The sequence below is a fragment of the Podarcis cretensis genome (assembly GCF_951804945.1).
Source record: "Podarcis cretensis genome assembly, chromosome: Z".
NCBI lineage: Eukaryota > Metazoa > Chordata > Lepidosauria > Squamata > Lacertidae > Podarcis > Podarcis cretensis.
Genome location: NC_137184.1, coordinates 41335995 through 41359235, shown reverse-complemented (window position 1 = coordinate 41359235; position 23241 = coordinate 41335995). Strand labels below are relative to the sequence as shown.

The window sequence follows — 23241 nt, the reverse complement described above, 5'->3', positions numbered from 1 at the left end:
CTTGACCTGCATCTATAAATTATATTTCATCCCTTACTAATTTTTGCAAAGGCCTAGACATTTCTTTTTCTTCCTAACATTGTGTAAGTAGCAGCTAGTTGCAATTGAGAACTAGTCCATATTCCTACAAACTTCAAGACAATTGGGTGGCTATGGGGATCTGTCAAAAAGAACAATTTAGCCTTTAAACGGCTCAGGGCGGCAACATCTCAAAGACTCTCTCTTCCCATATGCAGTGACCCAAGACTTGCAGTCGTCATCTAAGGCCCTTCTTCATGTGCTTCCTCCATATGAGCTAACACCTAGGGGCTGTGGGGGCTTCAGCCCCCACAAAAAATACTGCAATACACTCTACATGGGGCTTACCTGTGAAGGTGACTCGGAAACTACAACTAATCCAGAATGCGGCAGCTAGACTAGTGACTGGGAGTGGCCACAGGGATCACGTAAAGGATCTTCACTGGCTCCCAGTACATTTCTGAGCACAATTCAAAATGTTGGTGCTTACCATTAAAGCCCCAAACAGCCTCAGCCCTGTATGCCTGAAGGAGCGTCTCCACCCCCATTGTTCAGCCCGGACACGAGGTCCTCGTCTGTGGGTCTTCTGCTGGTTCCCTCACTGTGAGAAGTGAAGTTACATGGAACCAAGCAGAAGGCCCTCTTGGCAGTGGCACCCTCCCTGTGGAATGCCCTCCCATCAGATGTTAAGGAGATAAATTATTACACAACTTTTAGAAGACACCTGAAGGCAGCCCTGTATCTGGAAATTTTTAATGTTTGATACTTTACCATGTTTTATATATCCTGTAAGCCGCCCAGAGTAGGAAACCCAGCCAGATCGGTGGACGGGGTATAAATAATAAAATTATTATTATTGTTTATTATTATTATTATACAGGGTTTATTGTCTGTCTCTTTGGTTATAAGTCACTTTGAGTGGCCCTGGGCAAGACAAAGCTATTGAGAAACTTAACCACAAATAAACAAGGAAAGAAAGAAAGCCTAGTAAACCCCATTAAATAATGTCAATGGTGCAATTTACAACACATCATTTTGCATTGTTGTTGTTTTTTGAACGAAGGAACTTAAGAAGAGATCTGCTGGGTAAGACCAAAGCCCATCTTGTCTATCTTCTTCTCACATTGGCCAACCTGATGTTATTATGTTATTGTTATATCTACAGGAAGCCTGCAAATGGGAGTGAAGTGCAATGTGATTTCCCAGAAACTGGTATTCAGAGGAGTACCACTTCCAATATGGGAGGTGGTCCACAGCTGTGGTTCATGATTAGTTGCTATTGGCAACCTTATCTCCATGGTCTTGTCTTAACCCTCTGTTAAAATCAACAATGAACTAATTCTCACAACATTCTAGTGAATTTGGTTGATCCATGACACCCTCCAACATTTCTCCGATGAACATAGGGATGTCCTATTCAATTAATAATAATAAGGATGATGATGTTATTATTTATACTCTACCCATCTGACTGAATTGCCACTCTGAGCAGCTTCCAACTTATTAAAAAAACACATAATAAAACATTAAGCATGAAAAAAGCAACAACCCTTCCCTATGCAGGGCTGCCTTCAGATGTCTTCTAAAGGTTGTATACAGTAGTTACTTATCTCCTTGGCTTGGCGGTCGCATAACTCCATACCCTCCAACGAAAATAGGGGCATCCTAAGGAAAAGCTGGGCATTCCAGGATCAAACCAGAAACCAGAATGGCCTCTGCAAATCTGGGCCTGTCCCTGGAAAATAGTGACCCTTGGAGGGCCTGCATTCTTTATATCAAAATCAATTCCAGGAAAACCTTGGCTATACTTTAGAACCACAGTAACCTCAAAGATATTGTTTATGTGATATTGAAGCCTACTAGGGCCTACCCAGATTTTTTTTTTGTTTTGTGATTTGGGGGTGGGGGGAAGCCACCAATTTGGCAGAAGATGGTCATCAGGTGGGGATGAGCAAGCAAGCATTGGACCACATTCGTCCTCACATCTGCCATTAGTTTATCACCAACCCCTTCTGGGACAGAGGGAGACCGGCTGGTGAACAATGCATATGGCATTGGTAAGAGAAAGGAGGTTCAGGGAGCTCTCAGTTGTGGGCTGACCGTTCTGACCCCTCAGTGCCGGTTGGCTACCAGTACCAGGCAGGAGAGGGGAAACTTATGATGCTGTGATACCAAGGGCATAGGTAAATTTATTATTCTTATTCACCCTCACCACCACCACCATCATAAATTAGCAGCTTAATGCCAACCTAGACTTCTAAGCAGTTTATGAAGTAAACCCTAGTAAGCATCCTCGTTCCACTAAAGCAACATACCAATTTAAGCAGAAGACTCAGTTGGAAATGAAAGAAATGCTTCTTTAATTGTACTAGAAGGTCACAGAGTGAGTTAATTGGATGTTGCTACTAGAACGCCACAGCTGCATCATATCAGTTTGAGGATGTTTTATGTGGGAACAGATACTAGAGTAAAATAACTTCAGAAACAAAAGCCATCTGTCTGTGAAAAACAAGTTTGTTTTCTCAGTCATTATCATCAGGTAGTGTCAGCAATGTAGGATGGACTGAATTGGGAAATGTTCCTTATAGGGGGAAAAATGCTGTCTGAAACACTTCTGGAATAAAATACCTTCTTGTTTTTTCTTTCTACTTTAAAGAGTCCTTCAAAGAGTCTTCTAAGGATGCTGGGAGTTGTTAGGAGACACCACTTCTATTCCCCTCACAAAGCAACAATTCCAACCAGAGTGGTTTAACCCTGGGAACTGTAGCTCTGTGAGGGAACTAGATGTCTCCTAAAAGCTCTCAGCACCCTTGATAAACTACGGTTCCCAGCAGTGGGGGTCTTCATGTTTTCCTCCCTTTCTTCTCTGCTGCACCACAAACACTGTCATATATTCCTAATTTAGGCCAATGTGAATTAGAGAAATATACCACAGCACAGAGTTTGCTTAGAAATGTCGGCCGTGGCATGGGGCTGGGGGAGAAACCAGCTTGCACTGCACTGGGAAACTTTTGGAAAGTGGATCGCAGCCTGCAGATTGGTCCATTTCATTTGGGAAACAGTTCCAAGAATACTGACAGAATCTCATTAGAGTACTGGGTGGGGAGCAACAGAGTGATCTTGGCATGGATTCAGGAGCCACCAGTATGATCCAGTAGATGAGAACTTTGGTATTTTCCCTAGAATTTGCAACATTAAAGCAATGATGGCATACTAAAGGAGACTCTGAGCTACTCTGGTTCATAGGGATTAAAAAAAAAATATCAAAATGCCGCTGATGCAATGTGGCTGCAGCTTTGTCGAGGAAGCAACATGTATGAGACAGAGCTTGGAAGCTAATGCCTGAACCTTAGGAAATCACATTTGCATGGTGTGTTTTTTTAAAAAAAATTATATCCTGCCCTCCCCAGCCGAAGCCGGGCTCAGAGCGGCTAACAACAGTAAAACGATAAAACATTATAAAATCATTTCATTATAAAATTAATTCCAATCAAATTAATGGCAACCATTGGGCTAGAGGTTCTGTGAGGATTGCCAAAGGAGGGAGTCAGGCTGCGCCCTGACTAAAGGCCTGGTGGAACAGCTCTGTCTTGCAGGCCCTGCGGAAAGATGTCAGGTCCCGCAGGGCCCTGGTCTCTTGTGACAGAGCGTTCCACCAGATCGGAGCCACAGCCGAAAAGCCCTGGCTCTAGTTGAGGCCAGCCTAACCTCTCTGTGGCCTGGGACCTCCAAGATGTTTTTGTTTGAAGACCGTAAGGTCCTCTGTGGGACATACCAGGAGAGGCGGTATCTCCCTCTGAAAGGGAGGCAGAAATAGAAAGAGCGGAATGGCAGGGACACAGAACCTGTGGTCTGTGTATTTAAAATATATTTAAAGAGTTATGGGAACTGTGGGTTTACCCCCTCTCAAAACTACAATTCTCAGCACCCTTAACGAACTACAGTTCCCAGAATTCTTTGGGGATAAGGCCTGAGCTTTAAATGTGTAGCATGTACATAGCTCAGCTTCTACTAGCTCAAGTCAGCTTGTCCCTTAAGTCAGGAATAATGGAAAACAGAGTTCAAAAACAACAACATCCATAGTGCCCACAGGTTCCCCATCTCAGCTCCTCAGGACCAGGTTTCAGTGCAGACAGCTCTGGCTCTTACATGGCTTTCCCACATGACTCTGGCAATGGATTTTTAATGGGGGCTTGGTGATAGTAGGCCCCTGAGGGTGGGGGAGAGACTTATCAATGCCTGCAACCAAGTATCCAGCCCTGGTGCAGATGACTGATGCTATTTCAGAGAATGACTGGGCTTTTATGTGCACAGTCCAATTGCTCCATTTAGTCCAGCATGATATTCCCACAGTAGCCAACCATGACTTTACATGCCCTAAGTCTCATGCCTGTCAGATTTTATTTTTTTAAAGGGATTTATATTCTTACCATTCCCAAAAGAAAGGCTTCTGGTTTCTTGGGAAATGTTCTTTATTTTATTTTTAAATCATTATAAATGAATTTGTTTAATCCTCTTTTAAAACCATCCAAGTTGGTGGCCACCATCATATCTTGTGGGAGTGAGCTCCACAGTTTAACTGCGCACTGTGTGAAGAAGGAGTTTATTTTGCCCACCCGGAGTGTCCCAGCATTCAGCTTCTTTGGTTGTCCCCGAGTTCTCACATGAGAGGGAGATAAGTGCTCTCCAAGCAGGTGCCGTGTGCATTTTCCCCAAGCAGAAAAGCCAGTGTACGGACAACAGGCGCAGGATGATCTGGGGCACCTTTCAATTTTCTATTTTGTTAGTTTAGAAAAACAGTGACTTACAGGAAGCATAACAGAGGTTTATTCAAGTTTATTGAACAGAGGTTTATGGAGTGGAGAAAGCAAATCAATGTTTTTCTCCCTCTGTTGTAATACTGGAACTCAGAGTCATCCATACGTTGTGAACCACCCTGAGATTGACAGCTGAAGGACGGTATTTTAATAATTTTAATAATAATAATAATAATAATAATAATAATAATAGGCACACACCTTCACTGTCCTCTTTTGGGAACCAGCTAAAAACATTTTTGTTTAGGCAAGCCTATCCAGTTATGTAGAATGTTGACATGTGTTTTAATCTGGTTTCAGCTTATTATTGGATTTAATTATTATGTTTTGATTGTTTTAGATAATTGCTTTTGCTGATAACATCATTTTTTTCTTCTTTTTGAGGTAGTTGTTGTTTAAGGATCAAGTGGCATATGATTCATATGTGAGAGCAAGATGCAGGATTAGATGGTCTTTGGGCCTGATCCTGCTTAGTTTTCATTTTCCCTCCCTCCCGGCAGCTGTGTTCTTTTCATTCTTACCTACAGATGCTGGCATTTCTCCCCACTGCAAAACATTTTCCTTTGAGAAACGTCCATATATGTTGATGTAGACCCCTTCATCTTCATAGGTAAGAAGTAGTTCCATTCCACTGGTATTAGGGAGTATGATAACAGCATGAGGGTGGATATTCCCTTGGATCTGAAACAACATTTTATTGAAATTTATATCATGGAAAACACTGTCATTTTAGCAACCGCAGTCCACCAATCCTGGCCGAGCATTAAAACCAATGAAGATTCTGGGAAACCACAGTAATAATAAAAATTGCTTGAAAAAGGTCTATATGCTTCCTGCTGCCATTTGGCGATCTAGAGAGCATAGAAATAGCAAGAAATACTGAGTTACCAAGTGAAAAGCCAACATGGATGGCTTCAAAAGAGAATAAGAAAATTTATTGAGGCTAAGACTATTAATGGCAACTAACCACGCTGGCTATCTTCTACCTCCACTGCCAGTATTTAAAGGGGAAAAAATATTTAACTATCAAAAAGCATACAGTAGTCACTGTCCAAGTCCAATATTTCACTTTGTATTCTGTGTCTTGTGAGCAAAGAGCGAATTCAACGCAGTAAGACTAACAACGGCATTATAGAAAAAGGTTATGCATTATGCTTCAACGTAGTGATTGTTTTCTTTAAAATATTTGCAAGCAAAATTTTAGAAACCAAACACTAAACCACATAAAACAAAGTCTAAGTTGATAAAGTAATATTAAAGCTATATAGACAGATACAGATAAATATAGATATGAATGGACAAAGAATAAACTTTTGTTTTTCTTTTCTCTTAGTGTTTTTCACCAGCATAGCAGACATACTTCCTGCTTTACAAAAAGTGAGGGGAAAACTTGGATTAGAATTTGTTAGGCAGTGTGCAGATTTCACATTATCTGACCAACATTGTTTCCTTTCCAGAACTAACCATTTGGGTGGTGACAGTGATCTAAGGAGGATTTGGAGAGTCGACTCACTTGGCTTCCCTGTTTAAATAAAATTTTGTATGCATTGCATTTACTCATCTATGAGCTAGAGGCACAACGAAGATAATAAATTGGTGCATTAAAGCTTTGCAAGAGAGCTCTGGATAGTCTGCATATATTAAAAGAATTCAGCATCTAAACTTGCAAATATGCAGACAGTGCAATAACACAGCAAAGCTCCCATTGCGTGTCGAGACCTCGCAGCCACCCCCGTGTTGGGAATAACTCACACAAGGACACGGATATTAGGTTTATGTTATTGGGCAAATTTTGGCCACAGCTTTATTGAAATTACAGAATGTGAGCGGTATTTGCTTAGGCATTGATTGGACCTGACTATATCTGACTCCTGCCCATTGTGCAGGAAGTCCCCAGTAAGGGTAAGCCACCGGTAGGGGGAGCCCTGTTTATGCGAACCAACTCAAGCTCCCTCTGGTGTTCCCGTCGGGGTCGTGTCAAGGCCTTAGCCCCCCAGCCGGGCTTCAGACTAGATCAACACCCCCAGATTCCTTTAACGGAATACCCTTAAGCATGGAGGGTCAGGGGCTGGCCGGGCTCTGACGTGGCCGGGATCCCCCAGGCGACGGGGGACAGTGTCCCCTGCCCCCCGTGGGGAGTGGGTGGCCACGCGGTCCACCACAACTCCTCCCCACTGGGAAGTGGAGCGGATTTGTTACAGAACAGTTTACTAGTCTGGGTGTCATATTTAGCACGAGCTCAATACACAGTGTAGCACTATTTATTTTATTCTAAGCACCATTTCCTATTATTCAACCTCTTTCTTCCACTTTGGAGGGAGAGATTGCCAGCTCCCATTTCATTTTAGCCTTCGGCCCTGATAGCTTTTATCTCAAAAAAATTCTGCGCTATCTTTAAAAGATGCACTGCACAAAGGTCGATATATCTGAGAGTCAAGTTGGCTACTGCGTGGGGAAACTCTCTCAATCGCCTTGGGAAGGGAGGAGAAATCAAACAGCCTCCTACACACACCTGAAGCAAATAGCAGTGTTCAGATAAGAAGCACTTAAATGAAGGTACATTAAATGGGGGTACAGTTAATCTCCTTTTCTCAGCATCAAGGCTCTCATGCAAATGTCTCCTCAGAGGTTTGCTAACCAGAGAAAGAGCCATGTTTACATTCCCCTCTATCTGTTTGTTTGGGTCTGCTCCAGATGTTGGCTACAGATTCCATCACCCCTGACTATTGTCAACGCAGATGGGGCTGATGGGAGCTGGAGTCCCAACAACATCTAGGTTGGGGGAGGCTGCACATATAGCTCAAAGGTCATTCAGAAGCTTGTGTTCAAAGCATGTCAAACACACACACACAAACAAATACAGAGGAAAAGCAAGCAGCGTTGAAGAAAATATACGCATTCAACTCACTCTCAGAAAAACCTGGTGATTCATACTGCAAAATATTCAAATAACTTTAAGCAATTTAGAATATCTCAAACCCCTAGCCCACTTCCTGAGATAGATAGGGAGAGAGAGAGAGAGAAATGATTTGTAGTACATGCACATGAAAGAGGGCTGTGCTTTGTTTTAAGAAACCTTGAGATAAAAACGCATACTGAAAACAGTCCTACCCTGTCTATGGTACCAGGAATAGGATTAACCTGAGTATCTAATTCAATTCTGAAAGATCCATGCAATTAGCATTTTCACAAGGAGAACAAACACCAGAACTCCCCTGTTGCTTTTCATGAAATGCAAAGCCACATGCAACTCAAAGGACATCCATTTCTCTACCACATCAATGCCATGTTTGACCCATAAAGGAACCACAGATGCTTTACTTGCCAAAGTGAGTATACCCATTCCAGCCATGCAGTCTGGTGTCTCTGCAGCCACTATCCGTAGTACCAGGACAGGTATCCAGAGCCGGAGAGCAATTTTGATGCGTTGCCTTGGTATTACTTGCATGACCAATTGATGCGAAAGGCACACACACACACACACACACACACACAGAGAGAGAGAGAGAGAGAGAGAGAGAGAGAGTGGGAGCCAGATGCAGATATGTCTACACCTAGTCTGTTGCCTTTAAAGGAAGCCTAGGATGCTGATTCCAGAAACCTCTTTGAAGAAAATTATATAGCGAACCTCTCACATTCGGACCCTTCCTGGAACAAGTCCCAGCAGCTGCAGGAATGACACACTTATTTAAGTTCCTGCACTCTTGGGGGTAAAGTGTATTTTTAGTGCACTCTGTCTCATGGTGGACGAGTGAGCAGAATAGTCACAACCATCCATGGGGAGCTCTCATATTGAGGGCATTGAGCTGGGAAATATTGCTTCTCTACATATCTAATTAAATTGGAGGCTGCTGCGACCAGCATCATTTATTTTTTCTGAGGCCTCGTGACATTTTTCCTTCGCCATTGCACCACCTTCTGCTCAAAATGTGGTGTCACCTCTCATCCTCTCTTTACAAACTCTTCTCAGAACTCATTCATGCCTACAGGTTGCAACAAAAAACCAGGACACCATCTTCTGGGGCCACACTCCCATGTAAGTCACGTGACCTATGCGAGATTGTGCCCCCTCAAAAAAGGTGACCCATGTGAGATCGTGCCCCTCCCCAAAACTTTTTTTTTTGGGGGGGGATCACAGTGAAAAATTGTGCAAGATCACAACAAGACAAAACAGGATGTCTTGGGTTTACCAGGGGATTAACTATATGCGCAATGCACAATCTTGTTTTTATTAACACACCCTTTCGACAAAATAATAAATTTAAAACATCATGGAGGCACCCTCAGTTGAACCACTGGCATCTCTTAGACTATGGGAAATGGAAATGTTTGTTTATTCGGCTTTACGCCCATCATAAACCACAATACAATACAACAAAACAAATCAAATAAAACAGCGAACTCGTACAAACCACAAATAGTATAACACAGTTCGCAACTCATAAGGACAGATATTAGACTATGTAATTGTCCAAGCTGAAGATTGCTGTGATGTGCTCCTTACCAGAGCTATGACGAGTGTTGACAAAAGCAACAATCGCAGATAACAACAGCTCTCAAAATGAACCATTAACATTAGGACCAGGTGTTTAACAGGGTTGTGTTAGCATCCCAACTCTATTCATTATTTTCATTGCCATGATTCCACACATTGTCAAATGGAAACTCCCCACCGGAGTAGAAATCATATATCGAACAGATCGAAAGCTTTTCAATCTGAGTAAGGTTACCGTAACTTCTGTCAGAGAGCTTTAGTATGCTGACGACAATATAGTGTACACACTCAGAGGATGATCTCCAAACCATCCTAAATATCTTCGCAGAAGCTTACGAAAAGCTTGGCTTATCTCTCAACATCCCAAAAACCAAAGTGCTGCACCAACAAGCACAAAACAACCCCTCTGCAGCACTACAAATCCAACTTGATGGTGTAACGTTGGAAAGTGTCGGTCACTTCTCCTACCTGGGCAGTTATCTTTCCACAAGGGCTGATATTGATGCCAAGATCCAGCATCACCTGAGCTCTGCCAGTGCAGCTTTCTCCTGATTGAAGTGCAGAGTGTTTGAGGACCAGGACATTTGCAGGGAAACCATAATGCTTGTTTACAAAGCTACTGTACTGCCAACTCTACTGCATGCTTGTGAAACATGGACTACTTATAAACGCCATCTCCAACTCCTTGAAAGATTCCATCAATGGTGTCTCCAAAAAAATGTACACGTCACTTGGGAAGATAGGCAAACTAATGCCAGTGTACTGGAAGCAGCAAAGATCACCAGTGTCAAAGCAATTATTCTTCAACATCATTATGATCACCCGTGTCAAAGCAATTATTCTTCAACATCAACTTTGTTGGACTGGTCATGGTGTTTAGATGCCTGATTATCGTCTTCCAAGCAACTACTCTATTCCGAACTTAAAAATTGAAAGCGTAATACTGTTGGTCAACAAAAGAGGTTTAAAGACTCTCTCAAGGCACATCTAAAAAAATGTAGTATGAACACCGACAACTGGGAAACAGTGGCCTGCAAGAGCTCCAATTGGAGAACAGTCTTTACCAAAAGTGTCATGGATTTTGAAGACACTTGAACTCAGGACGAAAGGGTAAAACATGCTAAGAGGAAGGCATGTTTGGCAAACCCTCACCATGATCAACTCCTGCCCATAAACCAATGTCCCCACTGTGGAAGGACGTGTGGATCCAGAATTGGCCTCCACGGTTACTTACAGACACACTGTTAAAACCGTGTTCATGGAAGACAATCTTACTCAGCTACGAGTGATCGCCAAAGAAGAACAAGGGGAAAAAAGATAGCAGGCCGCCTTAGAGTACAAGGTCCTTTTGGGCCGGTCCCTGTTCTATTTTTCCCGTGCAAAATCATTAGCATTATTCGCTCATGGCACTCTATTAATTAAATGGAGTAGGTGTACTAAGTTCAGAGGAGCTTAGGCTTAAATCTCTACCCAAATCTTGGGCCAGACACTATCTCTTAGCCTAAGCTTTCACAGGGTTGTTGAGAGGAGAAAACTGCGTCAGTGGTAAGGGGAGAATTGTGTATGCTGCCCCCAATATATTGGAAGAAAAGCAATGGCCAATAAATAAATAAATGAATCAAATAATTAAACAACAACAATACCCAAACTGCATGCACAGAGAGGACCAACTTAGATTTATAAAGCTCTGTATATCTTGAATGGTGCCACAATCAACAGGGATACTAGATCTTAAAATATTTTTCTTTAAGTATATTTTCTGTATATCTTGAATGGTTCCAAAGTCAACAGGGAAACTAGATGTTAAATTTTTTTTCCTATCCAGACACGTAGACATTACCTTGTTCGAACCTTTTACTGCTAATTTTAATTATCTTTTAAAATGTTTTTAAATTTCTCGTTCTTAACTGTTTCTACTTGATGGCTTTAATATTTATTGCAAACGACTTGGAGATTTCGTTACATTTATTGCAATAAATCTTGTTAAACAAATGAGAATTTCTGGCTTCTGTGGACCCACGTGGATGGAAATGTGGAGTAGAAAAAAATATTCAAATAATGATAATAATCACGGCATTAATAGCGATGAGACCCTCTTTAACTGTATAGGCTGAAGAAGAAACCCCCCCTGCAAACTGTCATGATTCCTGAAGAATGATGTATCTTACATGTGTGGGAAGGTACAGGTCGTACACTGAGCCAGAGTCCACATCAATAGCATGAAATCCAACTGGTGAGCCATAGATCACTTTTAACCTCTGTCCATTCTCAACCGTCAAGTCAACCAACAGTGGTTTGTGGTGAAGTGAAGTGAAGGACTGTAAAAAGAAGAATCAGACACTGTGCATCTTACTGTTAATTAAACATGTAACCAAAAAGAGTCCTGATTAGCATTTCCCTTTGTCTTTTCACAAAGGTAAGGTAAAGGTAAAGGACCTTTGGATGGTTAAGTCCAGTCAAAGGCGACTATGGGGTTGCGGCGCTCATCTCACTTTCAGGCCAAGGAAGCCAGCGTTTGTCCACAGACAGCTTTCTGGTTCATATGGCCAGCATGACTAAACTGCTTCTGGTGCAACAGTACACCATGACAGAAATCAAAGCACACAGAAACATGTTTACCTTCCTGCCACAGTGGTACCTATTTATCTACTTGCACTGGCGTGCTTTTGAACTGCCAGGTTGGCAGGAGCTGGAACAGAGCAACAGGAGCTCACTCCGTCATGGGGATTTGAACCGCTGACCTTCTGATCACCAAGCCCAAGAGGCTCAGTGGTTTAGACCACAGCGCCACCTGCATCCCTTTTCACAAAGAATGACTGCAGTCATGGACTATGAGTTATGAGAACAGGATACAGTGAATACCTCAGTTGGTTAGAACACGGTCCTTACAATGCCAAGGTTGGAGGTTTGATCCCCATAAGGAAAAGCTACATATTTGTGCATTGCAAAGGGTTGGACTAGATGAACCTCAGGGTCCCTTCCAACTCTATGATTCTATGACATATCTATGAGATAGCCCAAGTTATGTGAGCTGAATTCATGTTCCCATAAAGCTGCCTATCTAACCCCACATCAAAATAAATGAATGAGAGAAATAGTGAGTTTGGGCAAACACATTCTACACTACAAATTTATAGCAGCCTTAGACCACTTTCCTGTCATGGCTTCTCCCAAATAATCCTCAAGACTGTAATTTGGCAAAATGCTGAAAAGCCTCTTGTTTGAAATCTCTAGCCTACCTTCACAGAACTATGGTTCTCAAGTTTCTCTGGAAAGAGGGAATGGGCAGTGAAATCAGTTTAATACCATGGTGCAAATTAGGAAGTGCTGCAACCTTTGCCTGATTAATCAATGAGATTATAAGATTATAAATCATTCTGGTCAATGAAGAAGGCAGCAGATTCTGATTATTCTGATTTTTTAAAGAACTATGTTAATGCACCAGATAATACTTTATTCGGCTATAAGCCCACAAGGTAAAACAAATCAATAGATAAAAATAGCATTTAACATTCTAAAATATCAACTAAAATATTTCAACGCATAATCTCCATCACACTACTTACAATCTCTAGATGTACCATATTATGGCCTTGAAGATAAGGATGGTGCATAGAGTTTACTAGATTTTTAGTAGTCATGCAGCATTTCATGAAGTCTTTTATATGAAAGAACTGAAATCAGGAATCTGGCAACCTGTAATGTTCTATAAGAGTCAATGTCCTGGAGTAGATAAGCTAGATGTAGTTCAGGTGGTTTAGCAACAATTTCCAGAATGATTGAACTCAAAATCCTTGATCGGGGAACAGTGTATAAGGGGCAATTAAACAAGATATGATAAAGGGATTCTATTGATTTGTTGTCACATGCGCATAAAACAGAGGTTTTACCGTTAGAAAATCTATTGCTCAGCACATTTGAGGGGAACACATTAAATCTGGCTCTAACAAATGCAAATCTATGCAACACAGCCGATAAGGTAGACAGATATTGAGGTATCTGGGACATAGATGTAATGCCCTGATTTATCGGGGAACATGTACCTCCACCTGTAGTAAGATTTTGTTGCAAATCAACCTCCTCCAATCTTTGTTTGATGACCTCTTTAGCTGTAATTAGATCTAAATTAAGTATATCGGAAGGAGAGATTCCATAAGACAACAGTTTGGAATGGATTTTTGTTGCCCATGGGCTGGTGAATTCATCTCTCCAAAGGCACTGAATAAGGTGGTAATTTGGCAATTTATGCCAAAGGGACAGCCAATAATCAAAGGCATGTCTCTACATCAGAATCTCTAAGGAGGGGGTCTTAAGTTCTAAGCGAATGGCAGAGTTGCTTACACAGGAGGGTAGTTTCAAAAGGCGTCTTAGAAAAAGATTTTGCAATGTCACCAGAGGCATGAGGTTTACAAAGGCGCCCCATAAAGGGACCCCATAGGCCATAGTTGCAACCACTTTTGCACTGTAAACTTTTAAGGCGGATGGAACATGCATAGCCCCCTCAGAAAAGAAGAAGCGTAATAGAGCGTAGATAAGGGCTTTAACCTTATTTTGCAAATATGTGATATGCACTTTCCATCCCATATTATACTGGAAGTAAATTCCTAGATATTGAAATTTGTAAACTTGTTCAATTGGCTTCCCCTCGAGTTCCCATCTATACAGTTTACGACTCCTGGAAAAAATTAAGACTTTAGATTTGGAATGGTTAATAGTAAGTAGATTTGTTTGGCAGTATAACGCAAAAATCTTAAGGGCCCTCCTCAAACCGATTCGAGAATATGAGAGAATCACCGCATCGTCAGCGTACAATAATAAGGGGCAGCGATAGTCTGCAAGCCTGGGTGCATGAATGGTGGTTTGGGCCTCAGCTAGGGGGGTTCTCATGTCACTAATATAGAGGTTAAAAAGATAGGGGGCAAGGATGCACCCTTGTCATACCCCCTTATTTATTGGTACAGAGTTTGTGAGATCGCCCTCAGGTGTTAACCTCACCCCAGCGGCCGTCTCTTCATGTAATTTAATCATAAGCCACAACAGCCTTTTATCTATGCCCCACTTTGCCAGTTTTTCCCATAACAGCTCTCTAGAGATACTATCAAAAGCCGCCTTCAGGTCTATAAAAGCGGCACATAGAAGACCATGAGTGGGGGAAGAATACTTCCGCGCCAGATGATATAGAATTATAGCATGGTCAATAGAAGCGCGATTTGGTCTAAACCCGACCTGTTCATGGCCTATCAGATTGGAATCTTCGGCCCATTGGGTTAGTCTGGTTAGCAGGAAGCGAGTATAGATTTTCCCGATGATTGATAATAAACTGATGTTACGATAGTTTCCTGGGTCCTCTGATGGTCCTTTTTTATATATAGGAATTATGATGGACTCCTTCCATGATCTAGGTATCTGGCCCGTGGCATTGATTGCATCAAAGATTTTTGCAAGAATTTTGGCCCACCATGCTGGGTGTTGTTTAATAGCTTCCGCCGGCATCAGATCGGGCCCTGGGGCTTTATCAGTTTTCAGTTTAGCAATTAAATCTATTATTTCCTCCGGGTCAGTATCTGGCCATATGGGCAAATGACTTGAAAGAGTATCAGAGTGAATGTTAGAGATATCTGTCTGGGAGAAATATTTTCTTAGAAATTGTTCCCATGTCGGGGCTGGGATAACCGTCAATGGGTATTTCCTCGTTCTTTTGTTGATTAAATTCCAAAAACCGCGAGAGCTGCAAAGCTTAGAGGCAGCAATCAGCGCTTGCCAACGTCTTAGCTGCCACTCATGCTTGGCTGACTTCTGTGCCTGTTTATAAGCAATTTTGGCCTGCAAGTACTCTGGGGGGAAGAGTTTCAGCTCCAGAAGATTTGTATCTGTTGTAGATAAAACAGAGAGAGAGTCTAGCTTGCTTACATTTGGAATCAAACCAAGGTGCACCGAACCTGGGTTGATCTCGGTTAACCAGGTGAGCCGGCATCGTAAAGAAGCTAGTTAAATCTGCAGAGAAGTGGGAGAACCACTCCAGTATCCTATTTGGTTCTGACAACTCCGCCATTGAAACAGTAAGGGATTCGGAGATATTCCTCTGGAGGAATTCTGCATATTTTTGGGCCTGTTTCATAGACCATTTAATGCCTCTTACTTGAGCTGCGGCATTTAAACCTACATGAATTGGGTGTGTACCGCTAACCGGGTGCCAGTCAAGCGTTAGCTTGGCCGCTAGAGGTAGGTGGTCACTGGATTGTACATTGTCTACTTTGAAATAAAAGAAGTTTGGAAATAGGTCTTCTGAAACTAGAAGGTAGTCTAGGACACTATTTGATGTTGTGCCCAAGTGAGTGAATTCACCTGGCACGTCTGGAGGGCAGTTGCCATTTAAAATGTTCAAATTCATACGAATGGCCAATTGATAAAGACGGACTCCCGCCTCATTCACTCTGTTGTCCTTAGATTAATGCACCAGAACATATCTGCCTTTTACCAGGCTAGTCTGTTTTCCTATCTAAACCGGTGGTAGTGGCTCTCAGGAGGTGGATCTAGACACAGGATAGTTATAAAAAAAGAAAAAAAGATCTCTATGGAAAATTGCATTTTAAATTTTTCTGCTGTCTGGCGCCATCTTGTGTTGCATGTTTATAGCGCATTCAAATCACTATTTCTTTACTAAATGTAGCTGAGTCCCAGGATTTCAGGCAGAGAAGGGTCTTCCAACTCTACAGTTCTATGATTCTAAGTATTTGGCTTGAATCCCCAAGAAAGCACTCCTGTCCAGCGTTAAAGGCAGCATAAGACATGCCTGAGACTAGGTGATAGTTTCTGCCATGTTTGGCTTACCTGGGTTTAGCAGTTACACTATATAAGGAAGGAAACAAAAGCCTGGAATGGGCACGTGTTCCCCTGCCTTCCATTACATTGCCTTCATGTTCCCTTTCATATGCAAATTTATGCAACTTTAGTTCAATTAGGTTACTAAAACTAATATAAGCAAACATAAATATTTGGGCGCCACCCCATAGGTTATTTGCCACTGGGAGTCCAGTAATTGTCAGACAATGATCTTTTATCATTACAGGATGAAACAGGGACATGATTAGAACTCTGTTCGTGTGTGTTTTGGGTGCACATGTGTAGAGAATACTATGGAAAGCAAGTATGAATCTCTTCATATTTACTTACCTTGAATGCCATAAATTTGTGATATGGTTTAGGAGCCCAGGCGTAGACTTCAACTGAGTTTTTCACAGCGATCACAAGAAATTTGATCCTCTCGTATTTCACTGAAAAGTAATAGTTTTCTTTTTTTAATGAGCTAGGCACAGAAATTGGGAAAGGTTCTCTAAATCATTCTTTGCACAGCGAAAGTGCGAAGAACAAGTTTTTAAAAACTCAGTTTTCCAACAACAACAGCAACCACTATTCAAATGATACAAGCTAAATAATAACTAGTCAAGACAACGTGTTCTAAGGGGGAGGGGTGGTGACAACAAACCCAGAGCCCAGACATTTAAGCAAGCAGACCTGTATAAGAAGTCCGTATATCAGACTGAACATAATGAATTTGGCTTACAATAATCTTACATGGCTTCAATGTTTACATAGCTATCTATCCTGATATTTCAATCCCGAGACCAATCACAGTCTTCGATTTATCCATACACTCAGGTTCACATTAGAGATGAGACGACAGTCATAAACCCTCTAACAGAATTGTTATGTAACCATTTAATATATAATTTTATTAAGTTTTCTGTTGTACAATTTAAAACAAGTCATTTTACATTCTTAAGATATCAATGACTTCCCTTCTTCTCTTTCCATGGGTCATTTTACATATCATAAATATCTGTATATTTTACAAAAACAAAACCATTCAGTATTCCATTATTGCACCCATCAAAACTTGTTTACACTGTTTAATTTATCTTAATGCTGAAAGCGTTTTCAGCTGTGCATAATTATTTCCCATAAACTTTTTCCAATCTTCTTTAAACGTATGTTCTGCTTGTTCTCTTATTCTATATGTTAAATCTGTGAGTTGTGCATATTCTGTCAACTTAAGTTGCCATTCTTCTTTAGTTGGAACCTCGCTCGTTTTCCATTTTTGGGCTAACAAAACACAGGCTGCAGTAGCAGCATACATAAACAACCTTTTGAGACACCTAAACAGAAAGGACTCTGGATTTTTTGGGGAAAGTAGTAGTAGTAGTAGTAGTAGTAATAATAATAATAATTTATTATTTATACCCTGCCCATCTGGCTGGGTTTCCCAAGCCACTCTTGGTGGCTTCCAACTGAATATTAAAAACCATAGTGTCATACATTAAAAACTTCACTAAACAGGGCCGCCTTCAGTTGTCTTTTAAAACTAAAATAGTTGTTTATTGCCTTGACATCTGTGGGAAGGGCGTTCCACAGGGTAGGCACCACTACCGAAAAGGCCCTCTGCCTGGTTCCCTGTAACCTCACTTCTCGCAGTGAGGGAACTGGCAGAAGGCCCTTGGTGCTGGATCTCAGTGTCCGGGCTGGATGATGGGGGTGGAGACACTCGTTCAGGTATACAGGACTGAGGCCTTTTAGGGCTTTAAAGGTCAGCACCAACACTTTGAATTGTGCTTGGAAACGTACTGGGAGCCAATGAAGATTTTTCAGGACTGGTGTTATATGGTCTTGGCAGCCACTCCCAGTCACCAGTCTAGCTGCTGCATTCTGGATTAATTGCAGTTTCCAAGTCACCTTCAAAGGTAGCCCCACGTACAGCGCATTGCAGTAGTCCAAGCGGGAGATAAATAGAGCATGCACCACTCTGGCAAGACAGTCTGCAGGCAGGTAGGATCTCAGCCTGTGTACCAGATGGAGCTGGTGAACAGCTGCCCTGGACACAGAATTGACCTGCACCTCCATGGACAGCTGTGAATCCAAAATGACTCCCAGGCTGCGCACCTGGTCCTTCAGGGGCACAGTTACCCCATTCAGGATCAGGGAGTCCTCCACACCAGCCTATCCCCCAAGAACAGTACTTCTGTCTTGTCAGGATTCAACCTCAATCCGTTAGCTGCCATCCATCCTCCAACCGCCTCCAGACACTCACACAGGACCTTCACCGCCTTCACTGGTTCTGATTTAAAAGAGAGGAAGAACTGGGTATCATCCGCATATTGATGAACACCCAACCCAAACCCCCTGATGATCTCTCCCAGTGGCTTCATATAGATATTAAAAAGCATGGGGGAGAGGACAGAACCCTGAGGCACCCCAGAAGTGAGAGCCCAGGGGTCTGAACACTCACCCCCCCACTTTCTGGACATGGCCCAGGAGAAAGTAGCGTAACCACTGTATAACAGTGCCCCCAGCTTCCAGCCCCTCAAGATGGTCCGGAAGGATGTTATGGTCGATGGTATCAAAAGCCGCTGAGAGATCCAGCAGAACTAGGAAACAGCTCTCACCTTTGTCCCTAGCCTGCCGGAGATCATCGACCAGTGCAACCAAGGCAGTTTCAGTCCCATGGTGACTGGAAGGGATCCAAATGGCCCGCATCCTCCAGGCGTGCTTGGAGTTGTTCAGCAACCACTCGTTCAATCACCTTTCCCAAGAATGGAAGATTTGAGACTGGGCAATAGTTGGCCATATTGGCCAGGTCTAAAAATTTTTTTAGAAGTGGTTTAATGACCTCCTCTTTCAGTGGGCCTGGGAAGGCTCCATCACAGAGGGAAGCATTCACCACCCCACAGAGCCCATTGCCCAGTGCTTCCCGGCTTGCTTTTATCAACTAGGATGGACAAGGATCAAGAAGACAGGTGGTTGGTTTCACTTGTCCAAGCAGCCTGTCCACATCCTCGGGGGGTAACAGATTGGAATTGATCCCACGCAACCTGACTAGACAGGACTCTAGCACTCTCCCGCCCCGGCCCTGCTCCCACGGTGGAGTCTACCTCCTACTGAATCTGAGCGGCTTTATCTGCAAAAAACTTTGCAAAAGCATCGCAGGAGATCTTGGGGTCCCTACCAGGCCCCGATGACAAAGGTGGTTATGATAGATTGCGAACCACCTGAAAGAGTCTCCTGCTGCTGTTTTCTGCAGATGCAATAGAGGCAGCGAAGAAGGTCCTCTTCGCTGTTGCCATCGCTACTTGGTAGGCTCGACGTTGAGCTCTAACCCGTGTCCGGTCAGCTTCAGAATGAGTTATCCGCCACTGGCGCTCTAGCCATCTCAATGATTGTTTCATTGCCCTCAGATCCATGGAAAACCACAGGGCTGTCTGGGCTCCATGCAATTGGAGAGGGTGCTTCGGAGCCAGACAGTGAATAGGCCTGGTTAACTTCACATTCCAGCGGGCTACCAGGGAATCAGCTGAAAGGCCATCAACTTGGGATAAAACATCCTCTACCACTCTCTGGAAACCATTTGGATCCATTAAGTGGCGGGGGTGGACCATCTGAATCGGTCCCACCTCCCTGCAGAGGGGAAGGGTCGCGGAGAAGTCCAGTTGCACCAAGAAGTGATCTGACCATGGCATTTCTTTTGTTTCGCTTTTAGTTAGTGTCAGATCACCAACATCCATAGAGGTGAACACCAGGTCCAAGGCATGTCCGCGGCTATGAGTTGGGCCAAACTTATTCAGCGACAGCCCCACGGAGGCCATGCTTTCCACAAAGTCCCGAGCGGCCCCTTGTAAGGTCGTGTCGGCATGGATGTTAAAATCCCTTAGGACAACCAAGCTAGGTGTCTCCAGGAGCATATCCGCCACGACCTGAAGCAGCTCGGGCAGGGAATCCTTGGTGCAGCGGGGAGGTCGGTACACCAAAAGGAATCCTGTACTGCCCCTATTGCCCAACTTCCAGAACATGAACTCAGAAAACTGGGTCTTCCCAATAGGACGTCTGGTGCAAACTAATGACTTCCTAAAAATCACTGCAAGCCCCCCCCCCCCAATGACCTGGGTTGCTGTGCATAAGAGAAACCTGGTGGGCAAGCAGCGGCAAGGACAGGCCCATCTGCTTCATCCAACCAAGTCTCTGTCACACGTGCCAGGTCAAGTCCTCCATTCACAATCAGGTCGTGGATGGCAGTGGTCTTATTCATCATTGTCCTGGCATTGCACAGCAATGATTCCAGTATCCTTCTGGTCAGGACCAGATCCGAAGGCTGGGACAGTCCTTAGACAACGACTAAACCTGCCTCCTCAGTAATGACATGGTCTGGTCTTAGCATAGCTCCTCCTCCTGCCTGTGATCACTGAGATTGGGTACCCGGTGCTTCTGCCCCTGTGGAACCTGCCCCAGCCATTCTGTTGGCTGAGGCTCACTCCCAGGTAGCCCTGACCCTTTCCCCTTATAAAGCAAAATTCAAACTACACAGTAGCCTAACAAAATAGTAAAAGTAAAAACAAAGCCAAAAACAATTATACTAAAATAAAACTCAACCCCACCCCAACTCAACATTTATCCCACCCCAAACAAAAATAAAATAAAATAAAAATATATAAATAAAAACCGCCGTACTTTTAAACATCCCCCCCCAATTCCTTATGGATCATTTCCCAATACACTTTTACCCTTTTACAAGTCCACCTCATATGAAAGAACATTTCCTCTGTATGTAACTATTTAGGATCAAAACTGGTAAGAAGTGATAATGCAAAATCTTGATGGGATATTGCTCCTAGTTGACAGTGTCTGTAGTGTAGGTTGTTCCACAAGCAAATAACCTATTTCAGCATGTGGATCTGAATAAAAGGCCTTAGAAATCTTGCTCATGTAGACAATAGCTATATTATCTCAGTGGTGTCAACCTCTGAATCTGGTGTGTTCAAATAAGCCCTCAAAGAAGGGGTGAGGAATCTCCATCCTGCAGGCCCATTTTGCTGGAAGGAGGTGTACAAGACACCACCCAACCACTCCAGATTTTCACAGGGTTTACTCCTTAGCTTTTTCTCTTCCTGAATTAACAGGAACTAAAACATTATTTTAAAGATCTTGAAGTGAAACAGAATGCATCAGAGTTAACAACAACAACAACAACAACAACAGAAATCTTGTGCTAAAATTGGCTATTAGCAGCCCACAAAGGGAAAACTCACCAACTTTGTAGTGTATGCAGCCTTCCAGGTCACCCACAGACACCCAGCCTTGTCGCTTTTCCACATCTGGGTCATTCCGCAAGATCTTATTCCTCAGCCAGGATAGATAGTAGACACGTAGCTTGTTCTTTTTTCCTGCCAATTTAATGGAGCAGAAATAGAAAAGGAATTTTGTTTAAAAACTTAATTTCTCTACATGACTGTGGAGTGCCAGGCTGTATCACACCACCAACTTGGCTGAAAGTAGTTTTGAGGTTGGTAATATCTTAAACTAAGAGGAAAGATGCCTAATATCAAGCCAGTACAGTGGTACCTCGGGTTAAGAACTTAATTCATTCCGGAGGTCCGTACATAATCTGAAACTGTTCTTAACCCGAAGCACTACTTTAGCTAATGGGGCCTCCCGCTGCTGCCGTGCCGCCAGAGCACGATTTTTGTTCTCACCCTGAAGCAAAGTTCTTAACCCTAGGTACTATTTCTGGGTTAGCGGAGTCTGTAACCTGAAGCGTATGTAACCTGAAGCATATGTAACCCGATGTACCACTGTATTGTCTATTCTGGCGGTGTAAGCCCCATTCCATTAGGACACATTTAAAACATGTAGCTTCCTTCCCCCCAAAATCCTGGGAACTGTGGTTTGCCCCACACAGAGTTGCAGTTCCAGCACCATTAACGAAGTACGGTCCCCAGGGTTTTTTGGGGGCAGGGGGAGCGGAAGCCGAGTGCTTTAAATCTGTGGTGTGCATACCAAACCTCTGTCTTGCAGCTGTTTCCGCAAAGACTCGGGCAGAGGTCTTTCTGATATCTACTTGACTAATATCATTTTTAGCAGAGATGTCAGGCAGCGAAGCCAGGGTTTTTCTGTGTGCAAAGCTCATGCTCAGTGATGGATCTATGTTCTCGGATCATCACAGTCAGACAGAAAAGCAATAGCACCACCTTGTGGTGAGAGAACGTATGTAAAAAAAGTAAATGAATACTTGTGTATCTGTGGCCTCAGACGTGTTCCTAGTTCAGTTAAGCTTTCGTTGTGTGAGCCGAGCCTTCTGAAAGGCACCACTCCTTAGTATCACTAGCACAACTGCAGCTCAGGGTGACGTTCCAAACAATCTGTTTTGCACCCCAGATCTGTTTGTTGGATCTCCTTTGTTTACTTTGTAGTAGCTCCTTCACTCCACACCCTGTAAGGCGAGGGGTGGTGAACCTTCAGCCTGGATTTGTATTCATGTGCAGCCCAGTGCTGTGGTGGAGATTAAAATTGCCCCATCTCAGCATTGGGCAGGGTGGAGTGGTTTAAACTGTAATGTGTGGTGCATCTATGTGTCTGTGTGCATGTGTGTGGGTGGTGCTGTGGGTTAAACCACAGAGCCTAGGGCTTGCCGATCAGAAGGTCGGCGGTTTGAATCCCTGCAATGGGGTGAGCTCCCGTTGGTCAGTCTCTGCTCCTGCCAACCTAGCAGTTCGAAAGCATGTCAAGTGCAAGTAAATAAATAGGTACCACTCCAGCGGGAAGGTAAACGGCATTTCCGTGCGCTGCTCTGGTTCGCCAGAAGTGGCTTAGTCATGCTGGCCACATAACCTGGAAGCTGTACACCGGCTCCCTCAGCTAATAAAGTGAGATGAGTGCTGCAACCCCAGAGTCAGTCACGACTGGACCTAATGGTCAGGGGTCCCTTTACCTTTTATAGTATATTGGCCTATATCATGTGTGGGCAGGGCAGAGGGAGGGCGTGTTGCTATGTATTTATTTATTTCCAAGGTGATGTAAATGGTTGCTGTGTGGTCTGCCTGTGTGCTGAGTGCGTCTGCTGCACATGTGGGGTTGTGTGTGCATGCA

The 23241-nt window shown here is 43.3% G+C and overlaps 1 protein-coding gene across 2 annotated transcripts in view; it reads right to left on the bottom strand.

Moving 5' to 3' along the window:
* Window positions 1-23241, bottom strand: part of NRK (Nik related kinase) — a 122653-nt gene that overhangs the window by 6111 nt on the left and 93301 nt on the right. For both annotated transcript variants that reach the window (XM_079962646.1, XM_079962647.1), the window contains 4 exons: window positions 21405-21539; window positions 16504-16604; window positions 11499-11648; window positions 5357-5516 (listed from right to left, as the gene is read on the bottom strand). In XM_079962646.1, the coding sequence (XP_079818772.1) occupies window positions 5357-5516; window positions 11499-11648; window positions 16504-16604; window positions 21405-21539 (546 nt within the window). The remainder of the gene's footprint in view (window positions 1-5356; window positions 5517-11498; window positions 11649-16503; window positions 16605-21404; window positions 21540-23241) is intronic.